Source organism: Leucopleurus acutus (assembly GCF_964270905.1).
Source record: "Leucopleurus acutus genome assembly, chromosome: 9".
Classification (NCBI taxonomy): Eukaryota; Metazoa; Chordata; class Mammalia; order Artiodactyla; family Delphinidae; genus Leucopleurus; species Leucopleurus acutus.
The window spans coordinates 94,625,914-94,651,220 of NC_139144.1; the positions used below are offsets into that span (position 1 = coordinate 94,625,914).

The following is a 25,307-nucleotide window of genomic DNA, read 5'->3' on the forward strand; positions in this document are numbered from 1 at the left end:
TTGTTTATTTATGCTTTTCATTTTGTCAGTTTTTGTTTTATTTTGAAGCTCTGTTATTAGGCTAATAGACATTTAGGAGTGTTGTATCTTTTGATTAATTTAACCCTTCATTATTTTGACATGTTCTTCTCTGTCCCTGTTAATGTCCCTTGTTTTGAAATCTCCTTTATCTTACGTTAATAAAAGACTCTCCAGCTTTCTTCATAAGTTAAGTTGTGTACTATAAACCCTAGAGAAACCACTGGAGGGGAGAAAAGAGTTATAACTAATAGTAGCAATAAAATGGAATCCTAAAAAATACTTAATCCAAAAGAAAGGCAGGAGAAAAGGAACAAACAACAGGTTGGACATATAGAAAATAAATAGTGGGATGGTAGAGTTAAACCCAGTGTACTAATAATTACATTAAATGTAAATGGTCTCAACAATCCAATTAAAAAGCAGAGATTGTGAGAGTAGATTTAAAACAAAACAAAACAACAACAAAAAACCCCCACAAGACTTAGCTATATACTAGCTACAAGAAACCCACTCTAAATACAAAGACACAGATTAAAGGTTCTAGGCTGGGAAAAGATATACCAAGTAGCCATTCTAGATAGTTTTAATGTCTTAATATTAGGATTTCTTGAAATGTAGTTAATATCAATCCAGAAAATAAATACTATGAATTTTAAAATGCACAAAGTATTTTATAGCTAGTTTATTTCCCCAGAAGACTCTTGGGTATTGAAGCCAGCAATCATTATTACTTTCCTTCCATATATTGGAGTTTTCATAAAACTTCATATATATATACTTGGTGATTTACTAGTATTACCCAGTAGCTCAATATTGTTAGCCTGTTATGTATTATCAGTTGATTTTTACTTAGGACAGTGCATTAAAATGTTTACTTTCCTATTATAGATTGTGTTCAACTGTACGTAATAGGAAACTTAACTTACAATGACTGAACCAAAGAAGGGTTTTGTTTTTCTCATTTAATAAATACTTGAGGTTAGGAAGCCTGGGGCTGGTACAGTAGCTCCATGATGCCATCTAGCATACAAGCTACTTCTAACTTTAAGTGCAGCCATCCTTACTATGTGGATTCATCTTTATGCTTATCAGTTTGTGGTAGCACTATGGCCACTAAGCCTAAAGCCTTTCCTCTATGCGTAAGTAGAAAGAGGAGGAATAACAAGGCACAAAAGTTGAGTTGACTCGTCTTGTGTGTTGTGTTTTCAGTTTTCCTTTTTAAAATTTTTTTATTTTGAAATATTTTAAGAAAAGTTAACACATCGTGTGAAGAATTCCCTTATGTCCTTCACCCAGACTCTTCAACATTTTACCACATTTGCTTTATCATTTTCTTCCTACATGAGTGTGTGTGTATATTTTAACTGTTTGACAATAAGTTATAAATATGCTGCCTCTTTATCCCTAGATACTTCAATGTGTATTTCTTAAAAACAAGGATATTTTATTATATAACCACAGTACAGTTATCTGAATTAAGAAGTAACATTGATACAGTACTATTAATTAATCTGAAGACTTTGTTCAGTTTTTGCCAGTTGTCCCAATAATGTTCGTTTTGAGAAAAGAAAATTGTTTTTGTTTAAGATCCAGTCCAGGATCACGCATTGCATTTAGTTATGTTTCTCCAGAGTCTAATATAATCCGGTACCTCAGTCTTTGTCTTGCATGATCTCGGGTTTTGAAAAGTATAGGCTAGTTATTCTGTGAGGTGTGCTTCACTTTGGATTTGTCTGGTATTTGTCTCTCATTAGATTTTGAGAGGAGTACCACTGAAATAATGCCACAGCCTTATCAGAAGGCATGCGTTAGTGGTTTGTTCATTTCTGGTGATGTTACCTATTTCTCCACTGTGAAGTTACTGTGTTTCCCTTTTGTAATTAATAAGTGTCTTGGTATTGACATTGTAAGTATTCTGTTTTCCATTGCTTCTTGACCCACAGGTTATAGCAGCTGTTGATGTTTTTCGTCTGAATCTGTTGACTCCTTTTTAAAGAACTTTCCTGTGGATTCTGTCAAGCAGTGTCCACTTATATCTCCTTAGCAAAAGCTACATGGAAGCTTGGAAATGTAATGTTTTTAGCTGGCCATGCTGCTGCCTCAAACAAAAATCAGAATCCTGTTAATAAGGAAAAAGAGTAGAGTGGATATGCAAATCCACTAATAATTATTATTTCATTAATGAACTTAATATAAATAAAATGATTTGAGTACAAGACATCTTAATCTCCATAAGACAGTCTTATCATTTGTACGCCCTGTCTGCATTTACATAGGGGGGAAATGATATGTGGGCAGGAAGGCAGTGGAAGGAAGCTGTAATAGTATGGAAGACATGCAGTCCTTTTCCCCAAGCATGAGCGACTGCTGCTTCCTTGATCCTTCACTGATGTATATACTTTTGGGGTTGCTACATCTCATTTTTAACGAAAATTATAGAAAACAGAACATTGAGAAAGCCTTCTAAGAAAGTTGTATCATGTTACTGTTATGGTATTTCTTGACAAAAGAGGCTCTGATCTTTCATTTCCAATGGAGAAGTCCCGAGGACAGAGGATTGTTGGGGTAATGGGGAATCTGTAATATTCGTGACAAAATAGTCATGCTTTTGTGTGTTCATTAGAAACATTTTTGGTATAAACATAGTGTATTTTGTGTAATTGTATGATTTTAATGCAGTTTATATGAACATTGTTTCTGTCACTTTTGTTTAGGAAGTTTATCGGAATTCTATGCCAGCTTCCAGTTTCCAGCAGCAGAAACTTCGAGTCTGTGAAGTTTGCTCTGCCTATTTAGGTCTTCATGATAATGACAGACGACTGGCTGATCATTTTGGGGGTAAACTGCACCTGGGATTTATTGAAATAAGAGAGAAGCTTGAAGAATTAAAGGTACATTGGTAAATTAATATCCCTCACTTCATCCAGTATAGCCACTCATTCTTTTGATCTGTGTAAGTTGTCTTTTTGTGTAGTATTCTTGATTGTGATTCAAGACTATTCTTTTTTTTTTTTTTTCAAGACTATTCTTAACTGTGATTCTGTTAACAATTCATACTGAATAGTGTAGGATTGTAAATGGAAATACCAGCTTGTTTAATGGATGATATCTGAGAAACAGACTTTAAAAAAATCCTCTTACTCTGGGAGGAAGTACTATTTTGTCTTGGATACGATGTTGAATTAGGGAGGAACCTTGCAAACTGGGTTCTAAAATAATGCCTAAAATTTCCAGTGATACTTTCTTTTTTTAATAAAACGAATAGTAATTTAGTATGATGTTTACTTTAAAGGAAGATTGAAAAAATGATCCAATATTTATTTGAAATATTTTGCAGTTCACTAAATAGCAAACTGGTAGGACCTCTAGTTTTATGCTTTTGCCCCCATTTCAGAAAGGACTTAGAAACCAATTTTTTAAAAAGGACAATCACTGTCGATTAAATATATAGGCTGTTGTGAGAAAGGCAACACAGCTCTTACTCGTCTGCTGAGTTCTGAGAAGATAAGCAAACAAAAAAAAGGTTATTTCTAAAGAGGTGAACATAAGCAGAGTCAATGGAAAGGATCAATTTACTTTTCAACAATCTGATGTGGCTAGTTTTTTAAAAAAATGGTGGCACTGTAGCATTTTGTCATGAACTGAGGACTGTCTCAAAGATGGGAAACACTGGGAAGTGACTTCTTGTGCAGTTATCACTGAAATTAACCCAGGATCCATAGTTTGACATTTAAAATAATGTGGAATCAGAATCACCTAGACACGTCTCCATATTTGTAGTTAACTGTGAGCTCGTCTCAGTATTTGGAGTAGCTAGGATGACCTTGGGTAAAGTTTTTGAAATTACAAAGAGAGTTTCACTATAGCAAATGATTGTTTGGATTGAAGTTAAAACTCAAAAATGGTACCTAATTGGGAACCTTTGCAAATATAGACCTAGCAACAGAACTGTTTAGCATTTCACTGGTACTTTTTAAAAGCAGCAGCCTCAGGATTGTAACTAGAAGTCAACAGAAGACATTTCTATATTGGAAATCTTTAAAGAGTTTAGAATTCAGAAGACGTTAAGAGGAGAAAAATCTCGTGAAAGTGACTTTGAAATATTAAGAAGTCATGGAGAAACATGAAATTTTATATGGAAGGGGGGAAAGAGTTTGGAAACCAGACTTGTAAGCTTAATGATTATACCTGACAAATCTTCAAAATGAATTCTTATTAAAAACTTTTTAATGTTAGATATGGTAAAGTTCAGGATAATGCTCACTAAGAATGGGCCCAGTAAATAATGCTTCTTATTTAGTATTATTTGAACTGTCATTGTTTTTTAAGAGAGTTGTAGCTGAGAAGCAGGAGAAAAGAAACCAGGAACGCCTGAAAAGAAGAGAAGAAAGGGAGAGAGAAGAAAGGGAGAAGCTGAGGAGGTATGGAGTAATTGAGTAGTCCAAGTATCTGAAGTTGAACATCCCTGGTTCTAAAAAGAGATGTGATTATACAAGGTTGTAGATGTTAATAAATCTGGACATGAGAAATTTCTGTTTACTCTTAAAAATATTACCATGTGAAACAATGTTTATGGCTGTTTAAGTTAAGGAGATTTCCTTCAAAATGTATGGAAGAGGGAATAATGATTGCTTCACATCTGTATGTTTAGTAAGATATATAACAAGGCCCTTTTCTAGCCCTCTGATTTTCATAATGGGCTAGCTTTGTACCAGGCTGGCATGGAACTATTTTATGATATATACTTGTTGATAGAAGTTTTGGATATTTTTTTGTCCGCTTCTTTCATTGATTATTTTACATTGTACTTCGATTCTGTATTTCTTCAGTTTAGGAGCTATAAACTGTTAAAATTTTTATTCGTTTATTAATAGCTAAATGTGCACAATTCTTTTTATATTGACATTAGTTGATAAAATCATATTCTTCATATTTAGAATGTTTACATGTTCTGGGTCACTTTTACACATTGGCAGCAAGTTGTGTGGCATCATGTTTATAAATTCAGCAATTTTCAGATGGGAGGGGTATGCCACAAAACATTTACGTGTAGTTCTAACTTAATAGTGTTCCCTTAATTGTATTACGTATCTCTGAAATTTAAATACCTTCTCTTCAGCAGATGTCCCTAAATAAATTAAAATCTTTGATAATACAGGACTAGGTTATGTCAGCTGCTTTCAAGCTGTGATCCTGTTACACTCAGTCTATTTCAGGACATTTAAACTGACTTCATTTGTGTTACATGGCTTGTAACAGGTAATCTTTTTGCACTGTAATGACAAAACAAAACAAAGCTACATATGGACATGTTCCTGTTTAGAGGAACTGCTGTCATTCTTCCGTTGATATATATGTTCTTCATTTCCTGGTAAATTTTACCTCAGAGCTTTATGTCTGTTCTCTTTTGTGTATACTAAGTTTCTGTGGAAATATTGCCCAGTATTGTAATATTTAAGACAATATGAATGGTATTTGAAATCTCAGTTGAAGCTAAAATTCAACAGAATATAGTGCCACTAGTATAAACTATTGAACTGAGGTGATAGTCAAATGAAAAACAAAATTCTTTGCAGGACTACATTTTCACATATGTAAAGTTAATGAGAAAGTACATCACATCTTACTTCTTTAATGACAAATGGCAGATTGCCTTTAACATTAGTTATAAAATGTTAACACTGTTTCAGAAATGGACCTAAGTATGGAAGATGAGGAAATTACTAGTAAGTAGAAAATGACACACAAAATGGGATTCCACCTATGGTATTGAAAAGGATAATGATAAAAATTACTGTCACTTGATGCTTATGATGTGTCAGCCACTGCACTAAGAATTTACCTATATTCATCTAATACTTGAAAGCCCCCTGTGAAATTGTTATTACTATCCCTCTTTTGCAAATGAGAGACTAAGCTGAGGGAAGATACATAATCTGCCCAGGCCACACAGATAGTGAGTGATGGAAACAGTTAAGATTTACATCAGGCTGAATCCGAAGTCATGCTGCAACCATGGTATATATTCTCCACCAAAAACCCCCTGTGACTGACTTCCTAGTAACCGTAACGTTAGCTATTACTATCTGTTGAGCTTTAATTATGTGCTAGGAAATATGAAGAGTACTTTATATAAGAGTATTGTGTGTCATATTAAGAAACATTGTATGATTGAATTGAGTGTTCTAGGGATTATAGTGTGAGGTGATAATTACAAAGTATTGTCTCACAGATCAGAAATTTTATTCTGTTCCCAGAGGGAGTTGTGAGTTGTGAGTTGTGTTGTGTTTTAGTCTTCTAGGAGCATATTCGTTTTTTTAGAGCCAGGTAGCCTAGGTAAGGGGTATGCCAAAGTGGGGAAGTCTGTAAAGTTTGTGGTGCCTTTTGGAAAAATTTGTGTACATACATACAAGCCTTATATTTATAAAACTAATATAAAAATTAGAAGTGAGGATGTAATTTTAACAGTACATTGTACCTTTTCTTCCTTTTTTATAGTAACTTTTCTAAAAATAGATTTTTCTTTTTTTAGGTCTCGATCACACAGCAAGAATCCTAAAAGGTAGGTATTATACAAGATAAGTTGTGAAGCTGTGTTTTCCAAAGGTAGTTTTTATAGATTAAGTATCTTTCTTAAAATGAATAATTAGTACTCTTAATTCTTCTGTAGCTCACATTGGAGCAGTGTCATTTGAGAAGTTGGTCAGAAGATACTCATGAGCTACAATTTAGTTTTATCAGAGTAAAATCACAAAGTGCCCTGGAGTTACAGAGAAAGCTAAAAATATTTCAGAGCATTTTATTAAAATCTCTTTAGAAGCTTAGAGTAAACATGTGACGGGATTTATTTTTAAAAATCAGTTTGGGTCGTACATCTAAGAAACACATTCTGAGAGGTTGTACCTGTTCAAAATATAAATAGTTGGATACATTTTGAATGAGGGAATCCATGGTGAGTTAATTAAGGGGGAAACGAAAATGTTTGTTTGCACCCAATCTAGACTTTGAGTTTATTACTACTCCCCTTGTACAGTGATCCCAGAAAGCTTTAAAGGGGCATTTTTAAAATGCCCCTTTAAATAGAAAGAGGACAAGATAACACTTTGTTTTGACCTTTGGCACTAATACTTGTGGGCTTTGAAGCCTTTTTTTTAAATACAGTTTTTACTAGTTTCTGACAATTTTTCTCTTTCTAAGGTGAGGAAACATGGTGCACTTCATCCTTCTTAGTTCTTCACTTGCTGTTCTCTCATTCCTGTCTTGAGCCTTTTTTTTTTTTTTTAATAAATTTATTTTTGGCTGGGTTGGGTCTTTGTTGCTGCGCGCGGGCTACTCTTCGTTGTGGTGTGCGGGCTTCTCATTGTGGTGGCTTCTCTTTGTTGCCGAGCACGGGCTCTAGGCGTGTGGGCTTCAGTAGTTGTGGCTCTTGGGCTCTAGAGCACAGGTTCAGTAGTTGTGGCGCATGGGCTTAGTTGCTCGGCAGCATGTGGGAACTTCCCAGACCAGGGCTCGAACCCGTGTCCCCTGCATTGGCAGGTGGATTCTTAACCACTGCGTCACCAGGGAAGTCCCCTGAGCCTTTCTCAAATGAGTCCATGCCTACGCAGAGTGCCCTTTCTCAGTTTTTTCAAATCCTACCATTCCTTATTCAAATCACATCTTCTTTTTTGAAACCTTCTGAGTATTCTTGACTCTGAAGAGTAACTGTTTCCCAAGAACTTTTTCCCTGTAAACTAGAGCATTTGTTGTTATGAAAGAAAAACCTTATGTTTCTATTAAATGTCCTACTACTTTTTAGCATCTTTCAGTGGTATTTCTGCTTTAAAACACTAAAAAACTAAGGCATGAAACAGGACCAGTTGTGTCAACTAACTTATATTGTTGTTGAGTTTTTCAATCCAGGATGAGAAGTAGAAATATTAAATGACAATACTGTTCTTTTTTACCGGTTGGTTAATGCAAGCTTCTCCCTTTGTTGAAGAGAGATTTAAACGCTTTGTACATAGAACATCTTTAGATATTCAGGCCAGAAATTTAATTTCTATTACTCTAGTCCAAGCCACTTCTTACCTCACTATTTACAATAGCCTCTGAAGCAATTTCTTAATTTCTGTTTCTGTTGTCCACTTTCCTTCGCCTCAGTCTGTTTTTTACACATCGGCCAGAATGAGTTCTTTAAAAAGTGAAATAAATCATATCAGCCCTGTCTTCAAACCCTCTAAAGGTCTTCCATTTCATTCATAGAAGTTGAAATCCTCACCATGGCTTTATAGAGTGATCAGTGTGCCCTAGGGTAGTTACAGTTTATTTCTTAGCATATTTATTAATAGCTCCCCCTTTCCCTCTGTATAATTTAATGTTGAGAGCATCCTGGTTTGAGTGACAAAGTACTTGGTCATCCTGCTTGTTAGACTCCTGATATTAACTCTGCCTTGCTAATTTCATTGCAGCCAAAAGGGTTTCTTCTATTCTTTTGACATGTTGAACTTTCTCTCACCTTAGGGCCTTTGCACCCATGTTCCCTCTACCTGAAGCAGTCTTCTCTGGGCTGGCTGATGAGCTGATTTCCTTACTTCATTTCATCTTTGCTTAAATGTGATTTTATAAGAAAAGCCTTTCCTGCTTATTCGATACAAAAGATGACCACCTCCTTTCGTTCTACATTTTTACCCTTCATTATTCCCTGACCTATCTTTATTTACTGCCTACGTATCTGTGTAGGCCTCGTTCCGGAGTATAAGCTCCCTGAGGTTAAGGACTGTATTTGCTGCTCAGTCTCCCCAGTTCCTAGAGCAGCGCAGTAGGCACCCAGTAAATGGTGTTACTAGACAACTAGTAAAATGAAATTACGCGCTGGGAGAAATAATTTGTTATAATAGCTCAAAGTGAGTGATAAAAGAAAATATCATTTGATAAAAACTTTGTATGGAATGAATTTTATCTTTTCCCTCTGTTTCTTTTCAGAAATATTTAATCGTGAAAGTACTCTATTTAGCTGTGGTTGTTACATCATCTGAATAATGTGCTTTTGAACTTACTCTTCTCATAATTTGATTAAATACCTCATTCTTTAAAGTGACTTAAAATTTTTAAAAGAGCTTTACTGAGGTTTAATTTACACTCCATACCATAAGTTTACCCATTTAAGTGTGCTGGTTAATGACTTTCAGTAAATTAAAGTTGTACAGCTGTCACAATCCAGTTTAGAATGTTTCCATCACTTTGAAAATGGCTGTTAACAAAATTCATACCTTTCTTCCCCGTTGTTTTCCCTCAAATGTTTTACGTCCTCTATATATGCCATCCTCATCCTGGCCGCAGACACAATACACAAGTTAGTTTTGTGACCCAGCGGAGGCTACAGAAGTGTTTTTCCTTCTCTGTACACCTACAAAAAGTAAATACTTTTTTTTTTGCAGTTAAAGTTCTCTAAAATGATTTATGCATATTAATTTTTTCCTCCCAAATAAATTATGTACTACTTGAATAGAGAACTGTCTTAACTGTTTTGATTACACTGACAAGGCACATTGTGGGCATTTAAACTTATTTCAATGGTCATATAACCTTTTCAATTCAGCAAGTTAGTAACTTTATCCTAAACAATATTCTTTATCTTGTGTCTCCTTTCTGTCCATGTTCATCAGGTACATACTTTGTTTCTAAAGTGTACTAAAAATCTTAGAAGTTTAAATGAAATTGTCCTTAAAGCATCTAGATAATACAATCCCTGGCATGTAGTAGTGTTACGGATTGTTTCCTTCGTAAAAAATATTACTGATGTAAATTTATACAACACTGATTGACCTCTGAGAACTACTGTTTAATTTTTTTTTACTGTTTATTTCAAAATTCTAGTTTGTAGTTATTAATATATCAGCAGTTCATTTTAGCATAGATTTAGCTGATTTGAAATAGTATTGGCGTTAAATAAGGCTACTGAGGGATAGTTTCTCTTTAAAGAGGAGGCTTTAGTAAATGAGAAATGTAGTGCCAACAAAGCTAAAAACTAACTATCTTTTGTAGATCCAGGTCCAGAGAGCATCGCAGACATAGGTCTCGCTCCATGTCACGGGAACGGAAAAGGAGAACTCGATCCAAATCCCGAGAGAAACGCCATCGCCACAGGTCCCGCTCCAGCAGCCGTAGTCGCAGCCGCAGCCACCAGAGAAGTGGGCACAGTTCTAGAGACAGGAGCAGAGAGCGATCCAGGAGGAGGTACTGAGGTCCATAGGAGGATATGGAACTACCTTTACAGTTTAGACTTGGAATACTGGTGGTTTGAACTTGGCATCTGCTAATTTGTACACATTTGTGTGTGAGTGTATAACATTTTTCTTCCTGAATATATGGGTAGTTCAGAAAGAATATACTTATGAGCAAGAGTAAGAAATTGGAACCAATATGTGCAGAGGTTATGGCTTTTCTCTGCTTAGTGTGTCTTGGGAAAAAGTACTTTATGGGCAAATAATTTTAGGTACCAGTACTGTTAGAGCTTTTCCAGTATGTATTGGTGAATTAGGGACTCTGAGAAGTCCTTTCATTAAGAGTTGTCTGACTTACTGTTTTCTGAACTTCCTTGAGCTGGTGTACTTTTTCAGAGCAGACATTCAGTATATTCTTGTTTATTCTGCACTATAGATATGCATTGTTGTATACAGTTAGTTGGGCAGGGCAGGGCAGGTTCAGAATTTTAAAGGAAGTTAGACGTCATTGGCATGAAAATTCAAAACGTGCAAGGAGAGCAGACCCAGGGTGAGGTATGTTTTAAGGACTTGAATATCTAATCAGGACAAAGGATTAGAATGTGGTGGAGCCTTAAGCACTCATGGTCTGTATAGACCAAGCTCCCCAAACTTCTCAGGTCCCATTATGGCCCTTAAGCCAGGTCATTTCTATGGAACAGAAACATTTTTTGAGTGCCTAGTATCTACTAATCTTAAGTTTTCTGTGGATTACTCCACATAAAGTTCGTGATAAATTTTTAACAGCTTTCTGCAGATTTTGTTTTTTTTTCCCCCTCAGCTAGCCTTTCCCCGAAACTGCTCACAAACTGCGTTGGATATAATAGGCTCTTTTATTTATTCCTTATATTCTTGCCTTGTTCCAAGTAGGTTCCCTCCCCCACCCCCAGCTTTACTGAGGCATAATTGACAAAGTAAGTTGTAAGACATGTACAGTGGGCATTGTGGTAATTTGCTCTACATATGCATTGTGAAAGGATTCCTTCCATCTAGTTAATTAACACCTCCATCACCTCACATATATTTTTATTGTTTTTGGTGAGAACATTTAAGTTCCACTCTTAGAAAACCAAGTAGTTCTTCAGGAGACTTTAAATCAGTAATAATTGTATACCTTCTACTGTATTTAAAAAAATAAGTATAATGTAGTTGAGCAGCTTTGTTCAAGTGAGTTAGGACACAGGACTAATAACATCTTTGACAATGATGAGCACTGACAAAGTGATAAACTGGATATCAGAGTAAATAATACAGGAGATTAGGTGAGGGAAGTACCAGAGTAACAACAACAACAACAAAAATGGCTTCAGGGAATAGCCTAAAACCTAGAGTGGGTATAATCCGATTGATAAAACCAGGTAGGAAAAATATTCTGGGTATTATAGGCAAATGCAGAGAATGAGCAGGGAATTGATGAGGGCAGAGCTCCGCATGGTGTGAATTCCAGGCCACTTATCTCATTCTTAAAACTAGGCACACAGTACAGTGTCCAGAAAAATACATTTAAAACAATTCTTCAGGAATCTTACCTGCACTGTAAATTTTAAGAATCATTTTGCTGGTTGATAGGTCTAGATAATTTCTCTTGTCAGCTTGGCTACCTGTCATTTTTTCTGATGTCTCTGAACTCTTAAATGTTGTTTTTGGTGGTAGGGATGGAGAGAGGGCATGAAGTCTCCTCTTCTGGGACCTAGTCCCTAAGGTTTCCTCTGTTAATCAAGACATATAGGAAATTTTTCCACCATACCACCTGACAGACACCCCTCATCTAGTATTTTCAGCATGTTGTTAATAAAGAGGATTATTTTTGTAAAATTATTCTGTTCCCAAGAGCACTTCTAATCTTGATACTCAAATTACTTTTTCAAAGCAATATTTTGTTTTTTGCCAAAAATTAGCAGACAATTGCTACTACCATCTACAGTTACTGTATAAAAGAGAATATCAAGTTATTCCTACATAGTAGTTGAGTTTAAATTTCAAGGTTAGCCCCAGTTAAAGGTCTTTTATAACTTGCCGTTCTCCTGCTCCAACTGTGAGATACTTGTCTCCAATATAAGTAGATTCTCCTTGTGGCCTTTCCGGGTAACAGTTACCCTCGGTAAATGAGGACCGTTTGCATTTTTCTGCTGCGTTCAGACACATACAGTGCAGACTTCAGAGTCAGACTACTTGGATGAAAGTGGCCTTGGCCAAATTATCTAATTACCCCTCCTGTCTTTCCTTATCTACTTAGTAGAAGGGTGCCTGCTTCGTCAGGATTATCGATAGTTTGAGTGAAATACTGAGTGAAAACTACTTCTGTAATAAGGACACTGTAATCTCTGGCAGAATACTAGTTGATACTTACAGTTTGTTCTTATTTCTCTGGGACTTACCAGCAATGCGTGTCCTTATTCTTAGGCATCATCTCAATCGTCTCTCTTCATATTCCATTCCTACAAAGACATGGATAGGAATGTGCACTGTATGATTTAACACATTATTTTTAAATTAAGCTTATTAAAACCTTAATTAAGTAGAATGCCAGAAATTGACATTTAATCTTTCAACCTTTTTGGTTTAATCCTTTTTAACTGTATTTCTAAAACTGGGTAGTAGGGTAGTACTTTTTCCCCTGCCTTAGAAGTTGAAAGTATTACTTAATCAGACCTCAGATCCTAATTCTGAATGTGGGTTAAGTGAGAGAATTATGTAAAAGTACCATGTCACCCGTGAAGAACCAAATAAATGTAATATGTTACTGATTTATTCTAGATGTTGAAGGTATAGAAGATTCCATATTAATTCTGATCCCCTAATGTCCTTTGGGTTTCCTTTTGATTGAATCTCTGGTATGAGCTTATTACCTTTCTTCTTGACTTGGGTATGGGAATGGAAAGGTGGTATTAAACAGTTACAGTTAATCAAGGTTTATTACAGTGTGATCATCTTTCTCTGTATCTTTTTCTGTCGGTTGAATGAGCTAACTCCGCAGGAATAAAGCAGAGTTTTAAATAATAAATGGTTGCTCAAAGCCATATCATTGAGTAGTTCTCTTACCTGAGTGTTGGCAAACTTGCCTGCAGGCCAAATGTGGCTCCACAGCCTGTTTTTATACAGCCAGGGAGCTATGGATGATGGTTTTTGTATTAAGGGGTTGACAAAAAGAAAAGGAAGAGTCCCACACTCACATGACCTGCAACACCTAAAATATTTATCCCTCTGGGCAGACAGCAAAGAGGAAAGGGTTCCTGACCCCTGTCCTAAGCCACTGATTTCCATCTGATTGGGAATCTACATTCTATTGTATATTCTTAAAGCATTGGATAACATCTTTAAGGTATTGTCTATATATTATTTTTATATTAAATATGTTTGCTATGAACTGGAGAAGCTTTAGGGTTGCCTCGAAGATAATGAGAATGTCCTGTAAATCATTTTGGCTTATGGTTTTTGACCCTTAGCTATTTGTCTTCATCCATCTCCTTGTTTTAGTACCCTTGTCAAATACAGTAGTGCTCTTTTCTTGGATGCATTCTGTATATCTTCAGCTAATCAGTACCTTAATATTTATCCGATTCTTTCATTTGGATTTTGGGTTTCCCAACACATTTTGCTCCTCAAATTAATATTTTTCAGATCCTCAAAAGAGAGATTCAGAGAACAAGACTTAGCATCACGTGACAGAGACAGGAATTCAAGAGACAGATCACCTCGTGACAGAGATCGAAAAGATAAGAAGCGGTCCTATGAGAGCGCTAATGGCAGATCAGAAGACAGGAGGAGCTCTGAAGAGCGCGAAGCAGGGGAGATATAATTAGCTGTGTACATATCCTCAATCCTTAAGCTTCCTCTGGAGTTACATACTATTGTTTAGTTTACAGCTGTTCAGGGTGACACAGTGAGCAGTTCCAGACACCGATCCAGCTAGGCTAGGTGTATAGCATCTAACTTGATCTGAACTTGTTTTCTTTGATGAAGCCTAAAACTACATCCATAGTTTCTGGTGAACTTGTAATACACTTCTGAAAGTACAGTTTTATATAATAAGTTGCTGATGTCTTTATTCTTTCTAGTAGGAGTGATAGTGAATGAATTGTGTTACTTGCCTTGGGATTTTTTGAACATTTGTAAAATGCTGTCTTCCTTTCTCGTCCAAAAAACAAACTTTGGGAATTTCTTTTTAATCCTTCTTCCTTTGACTCCGTATCCCCTGATACCTCTACCCTCTAACTGTAAGAGAAAGGGGTGCAGGGAAGCAATATTAACTTCTGTTCTAAGGTTCTATTCCCATTATTAATTACTAGCTGATTACAGTTCAGAACATTTATACTGGAATGTGTGCTGGAGAAATTTAAAGTACCGGGAGTTTTGTTTGTCGAACGGTGCCTATTTTAGAGTGGGAGGTTGAACAGCTGTTGCATTACATGCTTTGCTTTTTTATTGAAATTTTGAAATCAAACATGTCTTGATTTTTCTGTTCTATTGAATAGCTATGTTCAGGATGTTTTGAGATGGGGGGTGGGGGCAGGGACTCTTTCATAAGCACTTCTTGTTTTATTTTGTGTGTGTGGAGTATAAAGATTACACCCTTATTGTAAAAAATAATAAAATGAAAATCACCACCACCATTAAACTGTAACTTGTCTAGTAAATTGTCACTAGAACTATGCTGTGGCCATTTCTATTCTGTTACTAATAGTGCCTTACTGTGCAAGGCACCAAAGGAAATAAATATATACTTACAGATGCAAGATGAATTGTTGCTCCACCTGGGCCCTTGCTGGCTATATTCCAGCTACTTCAGGACTGTCTGTAACAACCGCTGTAGAGAAGGACCAGACCTGCAGAAGAAATTGAGTTTATTTGTTTTGTTTTTCTTCACATTGAGCAAATTGAAATAAAAACATGGTGTAACCAGTGTAATGAGACTTAACGATTTCTGCATTGAAAAGCTATATACCCACTCGTGTTTAAACAGTAGTTAAAACTTGAGATTCTTGAAAAACAAGAATATAATGAAATAAGGGTCTGTGAGTGAGTATAGTTAAGATCCTTTCAAGGACTATTTCTATCTTTAGTTCCGTAAGTTTTAACAAATTTGATGTGACAGGAACGTAAGCCTCAGAAACTGAAACTAATCATTTTAAGTGACATCAGATTTACATCTAAAGGGGACAAACCTCACGTTCCCAGCTTACCAAGTTGTGCCTCATTAAATGAGGTTTTCCTGCCATACTTGGTTCCACACATTCAGTTCATACAGAGTTTTATCGGAGACCCAGCTGCATCGGTACCCATTTATTTTTGGTTGCTCAGAAATTGTTATCTACTTTGTTCCTAGTGGTCTGTGCTGTTCTCTTCAATCCTTAAAAGCACTTTAGACTTAGTACCTTAGGGTGTGGAATGAGGTCCAAAAGGTTAAGCTGGTAGGTGCAAGGAAGGCTGTCTGGAACCTGACCCACCATAGTGATATATGTGGAGTTAAATACCACATATATCTAAGTGGCCACCAACAAACAGGTCAGCAATAGCCAGTGAAGGACATCATCATCATCCAGGGGCTGGGCCCATGGCGGGTCACCTCACCTGCATGTTCCTGAACTGAATAACCCTATTTTATTAGTAGTAGTAGTAGTAGTTTTTTTTTGCGGTACGCGGCCCTCTCACTGCTGTGGCCTCTCCCGTTGCGGAGCACAGGCTCCAGACGCGCAGGCTCAGCGGCCACGGCTCACGGGCCCAGCCGCTCCACGGCATGTGGGATCTTCCCAGACCGGGGCACGAACCCGTGTCCCCTGCATCGGCAGGCGGACTCTCAACCACTGTGCCACCAGGGAAGCCCTCAATAACCCCATTTTAAAAGATCCTTTTAGAACAATTCTGTGGCTTAGATACTGCTAGTATTTGTTTTTGTTTTTAACTTATTTATTTGGCTGCATTGCGTCTTCGTTGCTGTGCACGGGCTTTCTCTAGTTGTGGCAAGCAGGGCCTACTCTTCATTGCAGTGCACAGGCTTCTCATTGCAGTGGCTTCTCTTATTGCAGAGCACAGGCTCTAGGCACGCAGGCTTCAGTAGTTGTGGCTTGTGGGCTCTAGAGCTCAGGAGTTGTGGCGCACGGGCTTAGTTGCTCTGCAGCATGTGGGATATTCCTGGAGCAGGGCTCCAACCCGTGTCCCCTGCACTGGCAGGTGGATTCTTAACCACTGCGCCACCAGGGAAGTCCCACCGCTAGTATTTGGACTTCAGAGTAAATGTACATTTTTGATAGTCATCCTTGAGCCAGGGTAACCATTCTGAGTTAGAATAACCCTAAAGTCTCTCTTATACACAATTTGGTATTTTTTTTGTTATCTTTAGAGAAAGTTTAGTCACATTTACAAGAACACTTGATCCTCTGGGGATGTTATGCTAAGTATTTTCCTTCAATAAGACCCTCATTTTAGGGACTTACGGTGACGCAGTGGATAACAATTGGCCTGCCAATGCAGGGGACACGGGTTTGATTCCTGGTCCAGGAAGATCCCACATGCCGAGGAGCCGCTAAGCCTGTGCGCCACAACTACTGAGCCTGCGTGCCACAACTACTGAGCCCGCCTGCCACAACTACTGAAGCCCACACGCTTAGAGCCTGTGCACCACAACAAGAGAAACCACCACAAGGAGAACCCTGTGCACTGCAACAAAGAATAGCCCCCGCTCTCCAAAACTAGAGGAAGGCTGCACGCAGCAACAAAGACCCAACACAGCCAAAAATTTAAAAAAAAAAAAAAAAAAATTAATTTTATTTAAGACCCTCATTTTACTGTCAGCAAGCATTTTCCCCAAAGCTGCATTGCTGAGCTGTATCAACAGTATCAACTCAAAAGAAAAAATCCTCCATTTGTAAGGAGACTTGTTTTTTCCCAGTAAGACTTTCTTACCTTTATGATAAAAAGTTAAACCTTAGTTTTAGGGTTGATTTATCAAGTTCCTGGTATTTTTACCCTCCAAGTTCAAGAGCCTACTTTCATATACAATTTCATAACAGCCTTCAACATTAGCCCTTTGAGCCAGAGCCCAGCATGCATTACAGTTTTGTCATTCAAGGTAGTAATTTGTCATTCAGTATGGTACCTTTTCAAAAGGGTAGTGTTAGGTAACAGCCCATCACTGTAAGTTTTTATAAACAAATGTTGGTGATAGTTCAAAATCGTAAGTACTTACAAGGTTTAACATTAAAGTAAATATTACATAACTTAATAAAAGTATGCACATTTAAGGTAGATACTCAACTAAGAACAGGTACAGCTATGCAGATTGTTAAGCCATTGAAACATACCCCTCAGTTGGTAATTAGCTGCTGCCCTGAGCTTACTGCGTGCCTCCCCTGCCCCCAAACCATCCTCGCATCTCTTAGGTTTAGGTCTGGTGCAGCTGAGAATCTTCAGAACCTTGATCCGGCACAATATGCTATACTGATACTTTGGGGGGAAATTTCTTGTCTGTTTTTCCTATCTGGAAAAAAGCTATTTACATCCATTATTCATTATACCTTGACTACTGGTATTCAGATTTTCCCAGGGCATAAATAATGCAATAAATACTAAGTTGTTTTTTCTTTTCATTACCTGTTGCAATTTGCAAAGAAAAAAATCTCACCTTCAGCAGAGTTGGGAAAGGCAGGAGAGGGCTGAGAACAGGGGTTTGATGGCAGAGGCAGACTGGGGGGGGCTAGGCATGGGACTACCAGTAGAGTGGTGCTGGGGCCACAGGTGAGCAGGGCTCATGTGAGGTACTGGGGGCAGCAGATGTTTCAGAACTGTGAGGTGTACCTACATGTTCTCCAAGTACCAGCAGAAACCAGGATGTCAGAGGTTTTGGGTCTACAAGCACACCTAGGGTCAGACCAAATGACGTGCCAGAGTGGCAGGGTTCCGGCTGAAAGCGAGGCATTCAGACGCACAGAACTGGGCTCTCAGTCAAGGATCCAGCAAGGTGAGGCCACATAGGAAGTGCCGGCACCAGAACCTGCAGACGATGCTCTGGGAGAGGCTCCTAGGGTCCCAAACACAATGCACTCCTTTACCTGGATACTGTTGGGTGCTTGTAACACAAGATCCAACTCAAACAGCCTTACACAAGGAAGGGTCTGTTGGCTCACATGATTGAGTTCCATGTGACACCTTCATTCTCAGGTTAGCACAGAGCCAGATATCCAGATGAAGAGAAACTGTTAGCAAACCAGGTTCATCTTGCCTGACATTCAAGGAACTGAAACGCTGAGATTCCAAGATTTGAGACAAAGAGAGGATGTCTTTGCAAGTTAGCCACGGTAGGAGATGGGAGAACCGATCTCAAGCCTGCCTCCCCGAAGGCAAGGGGCTCTCAGGGTAGTGATGGGATGATGAATAAAGAAGCAGGGTGGCATGCTCTTGGATTGGGAAAATTAATAGTTAAAATGGCCATACTACCCAAAGCATTCTGCAGACTTAATGCTATCCCTATCAAATTACCCATAACATCTTCCACAGAACTAGAACAAATAATCCTAAAATTGATATGGAACCATTAAAAGACCAAGAATTGCCAAAGCAATCCTGAAGAAAAAAAAGCAGGAGGTAGGGCTTCCCTGGTGGTGCAGTGGTTGAGAGTCCGCCTGCCGATGCAGGGGACACAGGTTCGTGCCCCGGTCTGGGAAGATCCCACATGCCGTGGAGTGGCTGGCTCTGTGAGCCATGGCCGCTGAACCTGCGTGTCCGGAGCCTGTGCTCCGCAACGGGAGAGGCCACAACAGTGAGAGGCCCGTGTACCACCAAAAAAAAAAAAAAAAAGGCATAACCCTCCCAGACTTCAGACACTACTACAAAGCTACAGTAATCAAAACAGTGTGGTATTGGTGCAAAAGCAGACATGGATCAATGGAACAGAATAGAGCCCAGAAATAAACCCAAACACCTACGGTCAATTAATCTTTGACAAAGGAGGCAAGAATATACAATGGGAAGAAGACAGTCTTCTCAGCAAGTGGTGTTAGGAAAACTGGACAGCCACATGTAAATCAATGAGGTTCGAACACACCCTCTCACCATTACACAAAAATAAACTCAAAATGGCTTAATGACTTAAACAAGACATGACACCATAAAACGCCTAGAAGAGAACATAGGCAAAATATTCTCTGACATAAACCCTACCAGTATTTTTTTAGGTCTCCCAAGGCAATAGCAATAAAACCAAAAATAAAGGAATAGGACCTACTCAAACTTGCAAGCTTTTGCACAGCAAAGGAAACCATAAATGAAACGAAAAGACAACCTACAGAATGGGAGAAAATACTTGCAAACAATGTGACCGACAAGGGTTTAATTTCCAAAATACACAAACAAGTCATACAACTCAACAGCAAACAACCCAATCGAAAAATGGGCAGAAAACCTAAATAGACATTTATCCAAAAGAGACATTTATCCAAAAGAGACATACAGATGGCTAACAGGCACATGAAAAGATTCTCAACATTGCTAATTATTAGAGAAATGCAAATCAAAACTATAATGAGGTATCACCTCACACCAGTCAGAATGGCCGTCATTAAAAAGTCGACAAATAACAAATGCTGCAGAAAGTGTGGAGAAAAGAAAAGCCACCTACACTGTTGGTGGGAATGTAAGCTGTTGCAGCCACTGTGCAAAACAGTATGGAGGTTCCTTAGAAAAATAAAAATAAAATTACCATATGATCCAGCAATCCCACTCCTGGGCGTATATCCAGACAAAACTATAATTCAAAAACTACATGCACCCCTATGTTCATAGCAGCACTATTCACAATAGCCAAGACATGGAAACAACCTAAGTGTCCATGAATGGATAAAGAAGATGTGGTACATACACATACAATGGAATATTACTCAGCCATAAAAAAGAATGAAATAATGCCAATTGCAGTAACATGGATGCAACTAGAGATTATCATACTAAGAGAAGTCAGAGAAAGATGAATACCATCTATCACTTATATGTGGAATCTAAAATATGACACAAATGAACCTATTTATGAAACAGAAGCACAGACATAGAACACACTTGTGGTTGCCGGGGTGAGGGGGTTGGGGGAGGGATGGAGTGGGAGGTTGGGGTGAGGAGATGTGAGCTTTCTGTTTGGTTTTTCTTTTTGGTTGTGCTGCATGGCTTTTGGGATCTTGGTTCCCCGACCAGGGATCGAACCCAGGTCCCCTGCAGTGGAAGCACCGAGTCCCAACCACTGGACCTCCAGGGAGTTCCCTGTAAGCTTTTATATAGAGAATGAATAAACAACAAGGTCCTACTCTATAGCACAGAGGACTATATTCAATATTGGATGATAAACCATAATGGAAAAGAATATAAAAAATGTACGTGTATAACTTAATCACTGTGCTGTACCGCAGTAATTAACACAACATTGTAAAATCAACTATACTTCAATAAAAAAAGGGGGCGGCTTGAGGTGTGTGGCGTGTGGGGAAAGGTGATTGGGAGAAGGCGCGGGAATCATTCTGCGCAGGCGTAACTAAGCTATAAGCCTCTGTAGTTTGGGAAAGTCACCGAGCAGGCACCCACGCATGCTCTGCTGGAGGGTGGGTGGTCCTAACCAGCCTTAACCGGCTCAGCTGCAGTAGATGCAGTTGAGAGTCCAAGTTCCTGGGAAATAACTCACGCACACATCTTATTGTTCAGGCTACGGGCCTTAGAAGATACGCAAGTATTAAAACAACCTTGATCAGTGAAGGCAGGTGAAGTGGATTTGATTAATCCTCATGCACCGTTTCGGTCCCCCAAATCTTTTTTTTTTTTTAACATCTTTATTGCCCCCAAATCTTTTGATCATTCCTCAATCTTTTTTTATAACTTTAAAAAAAATAAAGCATTAAAATTTTTTTAATTTTTATTTTTATTGGCCGCACTGAGTGTGTGGGATCTTAGTTCCCCAAACGGGGATCGAACCCTCGCCCCCAGCAGTGGAATCGCGTTTTCTTAACCACTGGACCACCCGGCAAGTCCCTCATTCCTCAATCTTGAGGGAAGAATGGCAGTGCCCGCCCTGGATACTTCCTGCTGATAAGGCGTGTAGACCTAACAAGGACTTGAGTAATGAAACTGTTTAGTGCTCATTTGAAAATATTCTCTTGCTCCTGATCAAGTTAACATTTTGATCCCAATAAGCAAATGGCACCTATGTGGCAGCTGTCACAGCATGCATAGGCCCGAGGTTGGTAATCAAAACCAAAAAGATGTACCTTCGCAGGGGTGGGGAGCACACAGAATGCCAGACATATTGATAAACTTCCCACGTCAAGCCAGGGATCTGTGTGACCTACCTTTACCTATTAGACTGTCTCGATCGTTACCAGTTGGGCTGTAACACTTCGATATTAAATATGGAAGGGACATGGGCTGGGAAAAGTAAGTACGATTGCTACAATATCCTGACCAAGTGGACTCTTGCAGGGGGAAGACACCCAGGATGGTTTTATCTGAGGACACGAGGAGAGGACCAAATTTCAGCTAAGTCAAAAAACAGAGGACGGGAAATTCTGTTGATTAGCCTAACCTGATGCTACATCTGAGGGCTTTTTATCCTAAGTATCAGTGAAGGTAGGGGGTGGTTGAAAAATTGATGACAGGCATAACCAAGGGGGTCAGCAGGGTCAAATACAAAAAAAGGTTTTGGGTGACATAGGCAACAGGTAGAGAGGTTACCTGCTTTTGCCCGAGTCTGAGAAAGCCTAATCATTGAATCGTCCTTCCAAGCCTGGGAGGTCAGAAATACCGAGGAGACAGAAGAAATCATTCTGGTAACCTAACACGTTATTTAAGTCACTTGCCTTCTGAAGAATTTTACTTAACCAAAGCCAACACTGCAGCAGTCTTGTTCACCTTATTTTCTTTCTCACAGCTTAAGATCTGCTAGGGGTTCCCTTGCCCACTCGGAGAAGTCAGTGTCGAGAGTCTGGAACCAGCTGAGGTTTGGATGAGGATCCGGGGTGCGGCTTCCCTTCTGCAGCACAGTCTCTATTTCCCGTCACGTTCCTCAGAAGGTCCAGTCCATTGAGGACTGAGCTGGTCCTGCGGATGTTTATCCTTTCAAGATTTCAGTCTAGAGGTTCATCGTCTCCTCCTCTAAGAGCTCCCTAAAGGGGTTTTGCTACAAGTCCGAAGTTGGGGCTCCAAATGCAGCAGAACCCAGACACTCCCAGGAGTCCTGTAATTAAACTGTCTCCTGGTAGTAGGAGCTGCAACCCTGGCTGCAGCTTCCCTTCCATCAGGGAGCAAGGCTCTCTGTCCATGTGAGAGTTCAAAACCCAAATGTTTAACAGAGGGCTGAGAAGTCTATGCCTTTTTCTTGGACACCTTATAGCCTCGTTCGACCAACAAGTTCATAGCCAAAACCGTATTTTGGTCTGAGATGTCCTTTGTCTTACTAGCAATCAAAGATCGCCCACATACTGGAGCAGGGCTCCCTCGTTTAGTTGAAGTTCCCTCAACTCTTTTGCCCGGATTTCTCCAAATATTGTGGGCAAATTTTTAAATCACCTTCTGCGGTGTCCCTTTGGGAATGGCTGTAGGCTATCCTTTTGGGGGTTGGAACAGTAAAGCCTGCAACGTGCAAGCCTGCTCTGGTGGTACTTTCATGTCCATTTGTCCAGGTGCAAAGATAACCCTGGTATTTAGTAAGTCTTGTATAGAAAGCTGCCTCAGGAAATTCCCTGGTGGTCCAGAGGTTAGGTCCTTGGCGCTTTCACTGCCAAGGGCCAGGGTTCACTCCCTGATTGGGGAACTAAGATCCCGCAAACCATGCGACCAAAACAACAACAACAACATAGAAAGCTGCTTCAGATGAGACTTCCCCATCTGACAGTCTAGCAGCTGGAGACCAGGCTTTTTCAAGCTTTCTCCAGACACCTCATTTACAAACACAGTCTCAAAAGAAAGTTTAGAAAGCTGGATATTTAAAACAGAGTCTAAGTGGGGGACTTCCCTGGTGGCACAGTGGTTAAGAATCCACCTGCCAATACAGGGGTTCGATCCCTGGTCCGGGAAGATCCCACGTGTTGCACAGCAACTAAGCCCCTGTGCCACAACTACTGAGCCTGCACTCTAGGGCCCGCGTGCTGCAACTGCTGAGCCCCTGTGCTGCAACTACCGAAGCCCACGCACCTAGAGCCCGTACTCCGCAGCAAGAGAAGCCACCGCAATGAGAAGCCCGCGCGCCGCAACGAAGAGTAGCCCCGGCTCACCACATCTAGAGAAAGCCCACGCACAGCAATGAAGACCCCATGCAGCCAAATATAATAATAAAACAGTAAGTGACCCCCGTATTGATCAGAAAGTCCACACATTGATTTCTTACTGTCCTAGTCACGGGGGGTTCTCTATGTGAGATACTGATGGACTTGGCAGGATTAAGGGGAGCCCCTGGGTCCCTATCGTTCTCAGCTCAGCCATCTGATGTGCCACTTGTTTACCTTCTTCCAGGGTCTTCCTTAGGATGGCACAGTCTCTCTTCCAGGGTCCCTCCTGTTTGCAATATTCACGATGGTAGAAATCCCACTATTGATTGCCCAGTTCGAGTAGAAGCTCGGGGCCGCCTACCTTTTGCCAAGTCCCTCGTAGGGTCCTCAGCTTGGTCCGGCTCTTCCCTGTGTAAGGCAGCCGCCAGCAGAGTGGCCTGTTGTTTCGTTCTCTTGTTCCCTTTTCTCCTGAGCCTGGTCCCTGCCATTGGAAACTGAAGGCAATCTCAACAGGCTGAGACTCGGCATTCCAAGAGCACCTTCTGTTTCTTCTGTATATGGCGGGGCGGGGGGAACCTGACCAATAAAAGTCATATTAACCATATTTAAATTCTCTGGGGCCTCAGACTCTGTATCTGTATAATGCCGCTAAGCTTTAGAGACCCATACGAGAAACTCTGAAAGAGCCTCATCTGGGTTCCCTTTTACCTCTTGTATTTTATTAAAGCTGCTTTGGGCATCCCTCTTTGAAATCCCGCAAGAATACAATCTCAGTCATACTCGAGTTTTGGCCTATGCCCGACATTCACATCCCAATGAGGATCCCCTGTTGATAGAGCCACGCTCCCAGCATCCCCTACCGCCTGCCAGGGGCGTCTACATGAAGCACATCTGCCTCCTCCCGAGCTTTATCCAGCACCATTCTATGTTCTTCTGAAGTGAGAAGGGTATTTAATAAAATTTTGAACATCTGCCCAGGTCAGGTTTGGAGTTTAAAAAAAAAAGGATGAGAAAAGGTATTTCCATTCTCTTTGGGTCATCTCTGTAAGTTGGCATAGTGTTCTTACAATTAAATAAATCTGAAGTTGAAAGTGGGAGTGGACCCAGATCAACCCCATTGGCTGCCCGGTCCCAGCATTCACACCCCCAGTGGGGACTCGCCTTGCTGGATGTTGCCCCACCTGAGTTTGGGCAGCTCCCTGGCCAAATCCAGCAGCAGGTATGAGAAGGCGGAGCTCACTCCTATTTCTCAACCCTCAGAGACCAGAGGGGCCCAAGCCGGAGGCTGTGGCTCAGACAGTGGAAACGAAAGGGCAACAGCCCCCATGATATAGGGTCAACGGCAAATCCTCCTCCTTTGAAATAGCATGAAGCAAAACAGGTTTCCTTCCTTCCCTTCCTGTTGGACCATAACCTTACATCTTCTTTGCGTAGGTTTATTCTGATACAAACATTGTATCTAAAGGTACTTCATCCCATGTTTCTTCTCATTTACAAAATGAATCTAGTTGCAGAATTATATTGTAAATTCAGGATCCACTTACAGGCCATTTTGCTCAGGAGACTAAAGGATATCATGGCCATGCAGTGTTACCAAAAAAAATACCATCACTTTCTTTTCCATGGATTCATAACTGAACGTCTCCCAATTTTGGAAAATACAGCCTAGAGGGCTGCAAGGGGGAACTGAATTAACCTTTCCCATTTTGAAGGGGCTTTGCTTCCAGGTGGTCACAATAATGAAGTCTTTCTAAGGGTCCTTGCCACCATCACCAAGCTCAATCCCCAGCAGTCAAAGCTTAACAAC

The 25,307-nt window shown here is 39.7% G+C and overlaps 1 protein-coding gene across 3 annotated transcripts in view; it reads left to right on the forward strand.

Annotated features, from left to right (window-relative positions):
* LOC309966159 (putative RNA-binding protein Luc7-like 2) overlaps nucleotides 1-15,164 on the forward strand; it is a 57,143-nt gene extending 41,979 nt beyond the window's left edge. For all 3 annotated transcript variants that reach the window (XM_082846126.1, XM_082846127.1, XM_082846128.1), the window contains 5 exons: nucleotides 2,736-2,912; nucleotides 4,351-4,442; nucleotides 6,554-6,583; nucleotides 10,048-10,239; nucleotides 13,887-15,164. In XM_082846126.1, the coding sequence (XP_082702252.1) occupies nucleotides 2,736-2,912; nucleotides 4,351-4,442; nucleotides 6,554-6,583; nucleotides 10,048-10,239; nucleotides 13,887-14,064 (669 nt within the window). In that variant the 3' untranslated portion in view covers nucleotides 14,065-15,164. The remainder of the gene's footprint in view (nucleotides 1-2,735; nucleotides 2,913-4,350; nucleotides 4,443-6,553; nucleotides 6,584-10,047; nucleotides 10,240-13,886) is intronic.
* The last annotated feature ends 10,143 nt before the right edge of the window (nucleotides 15,165-25,307 follow it).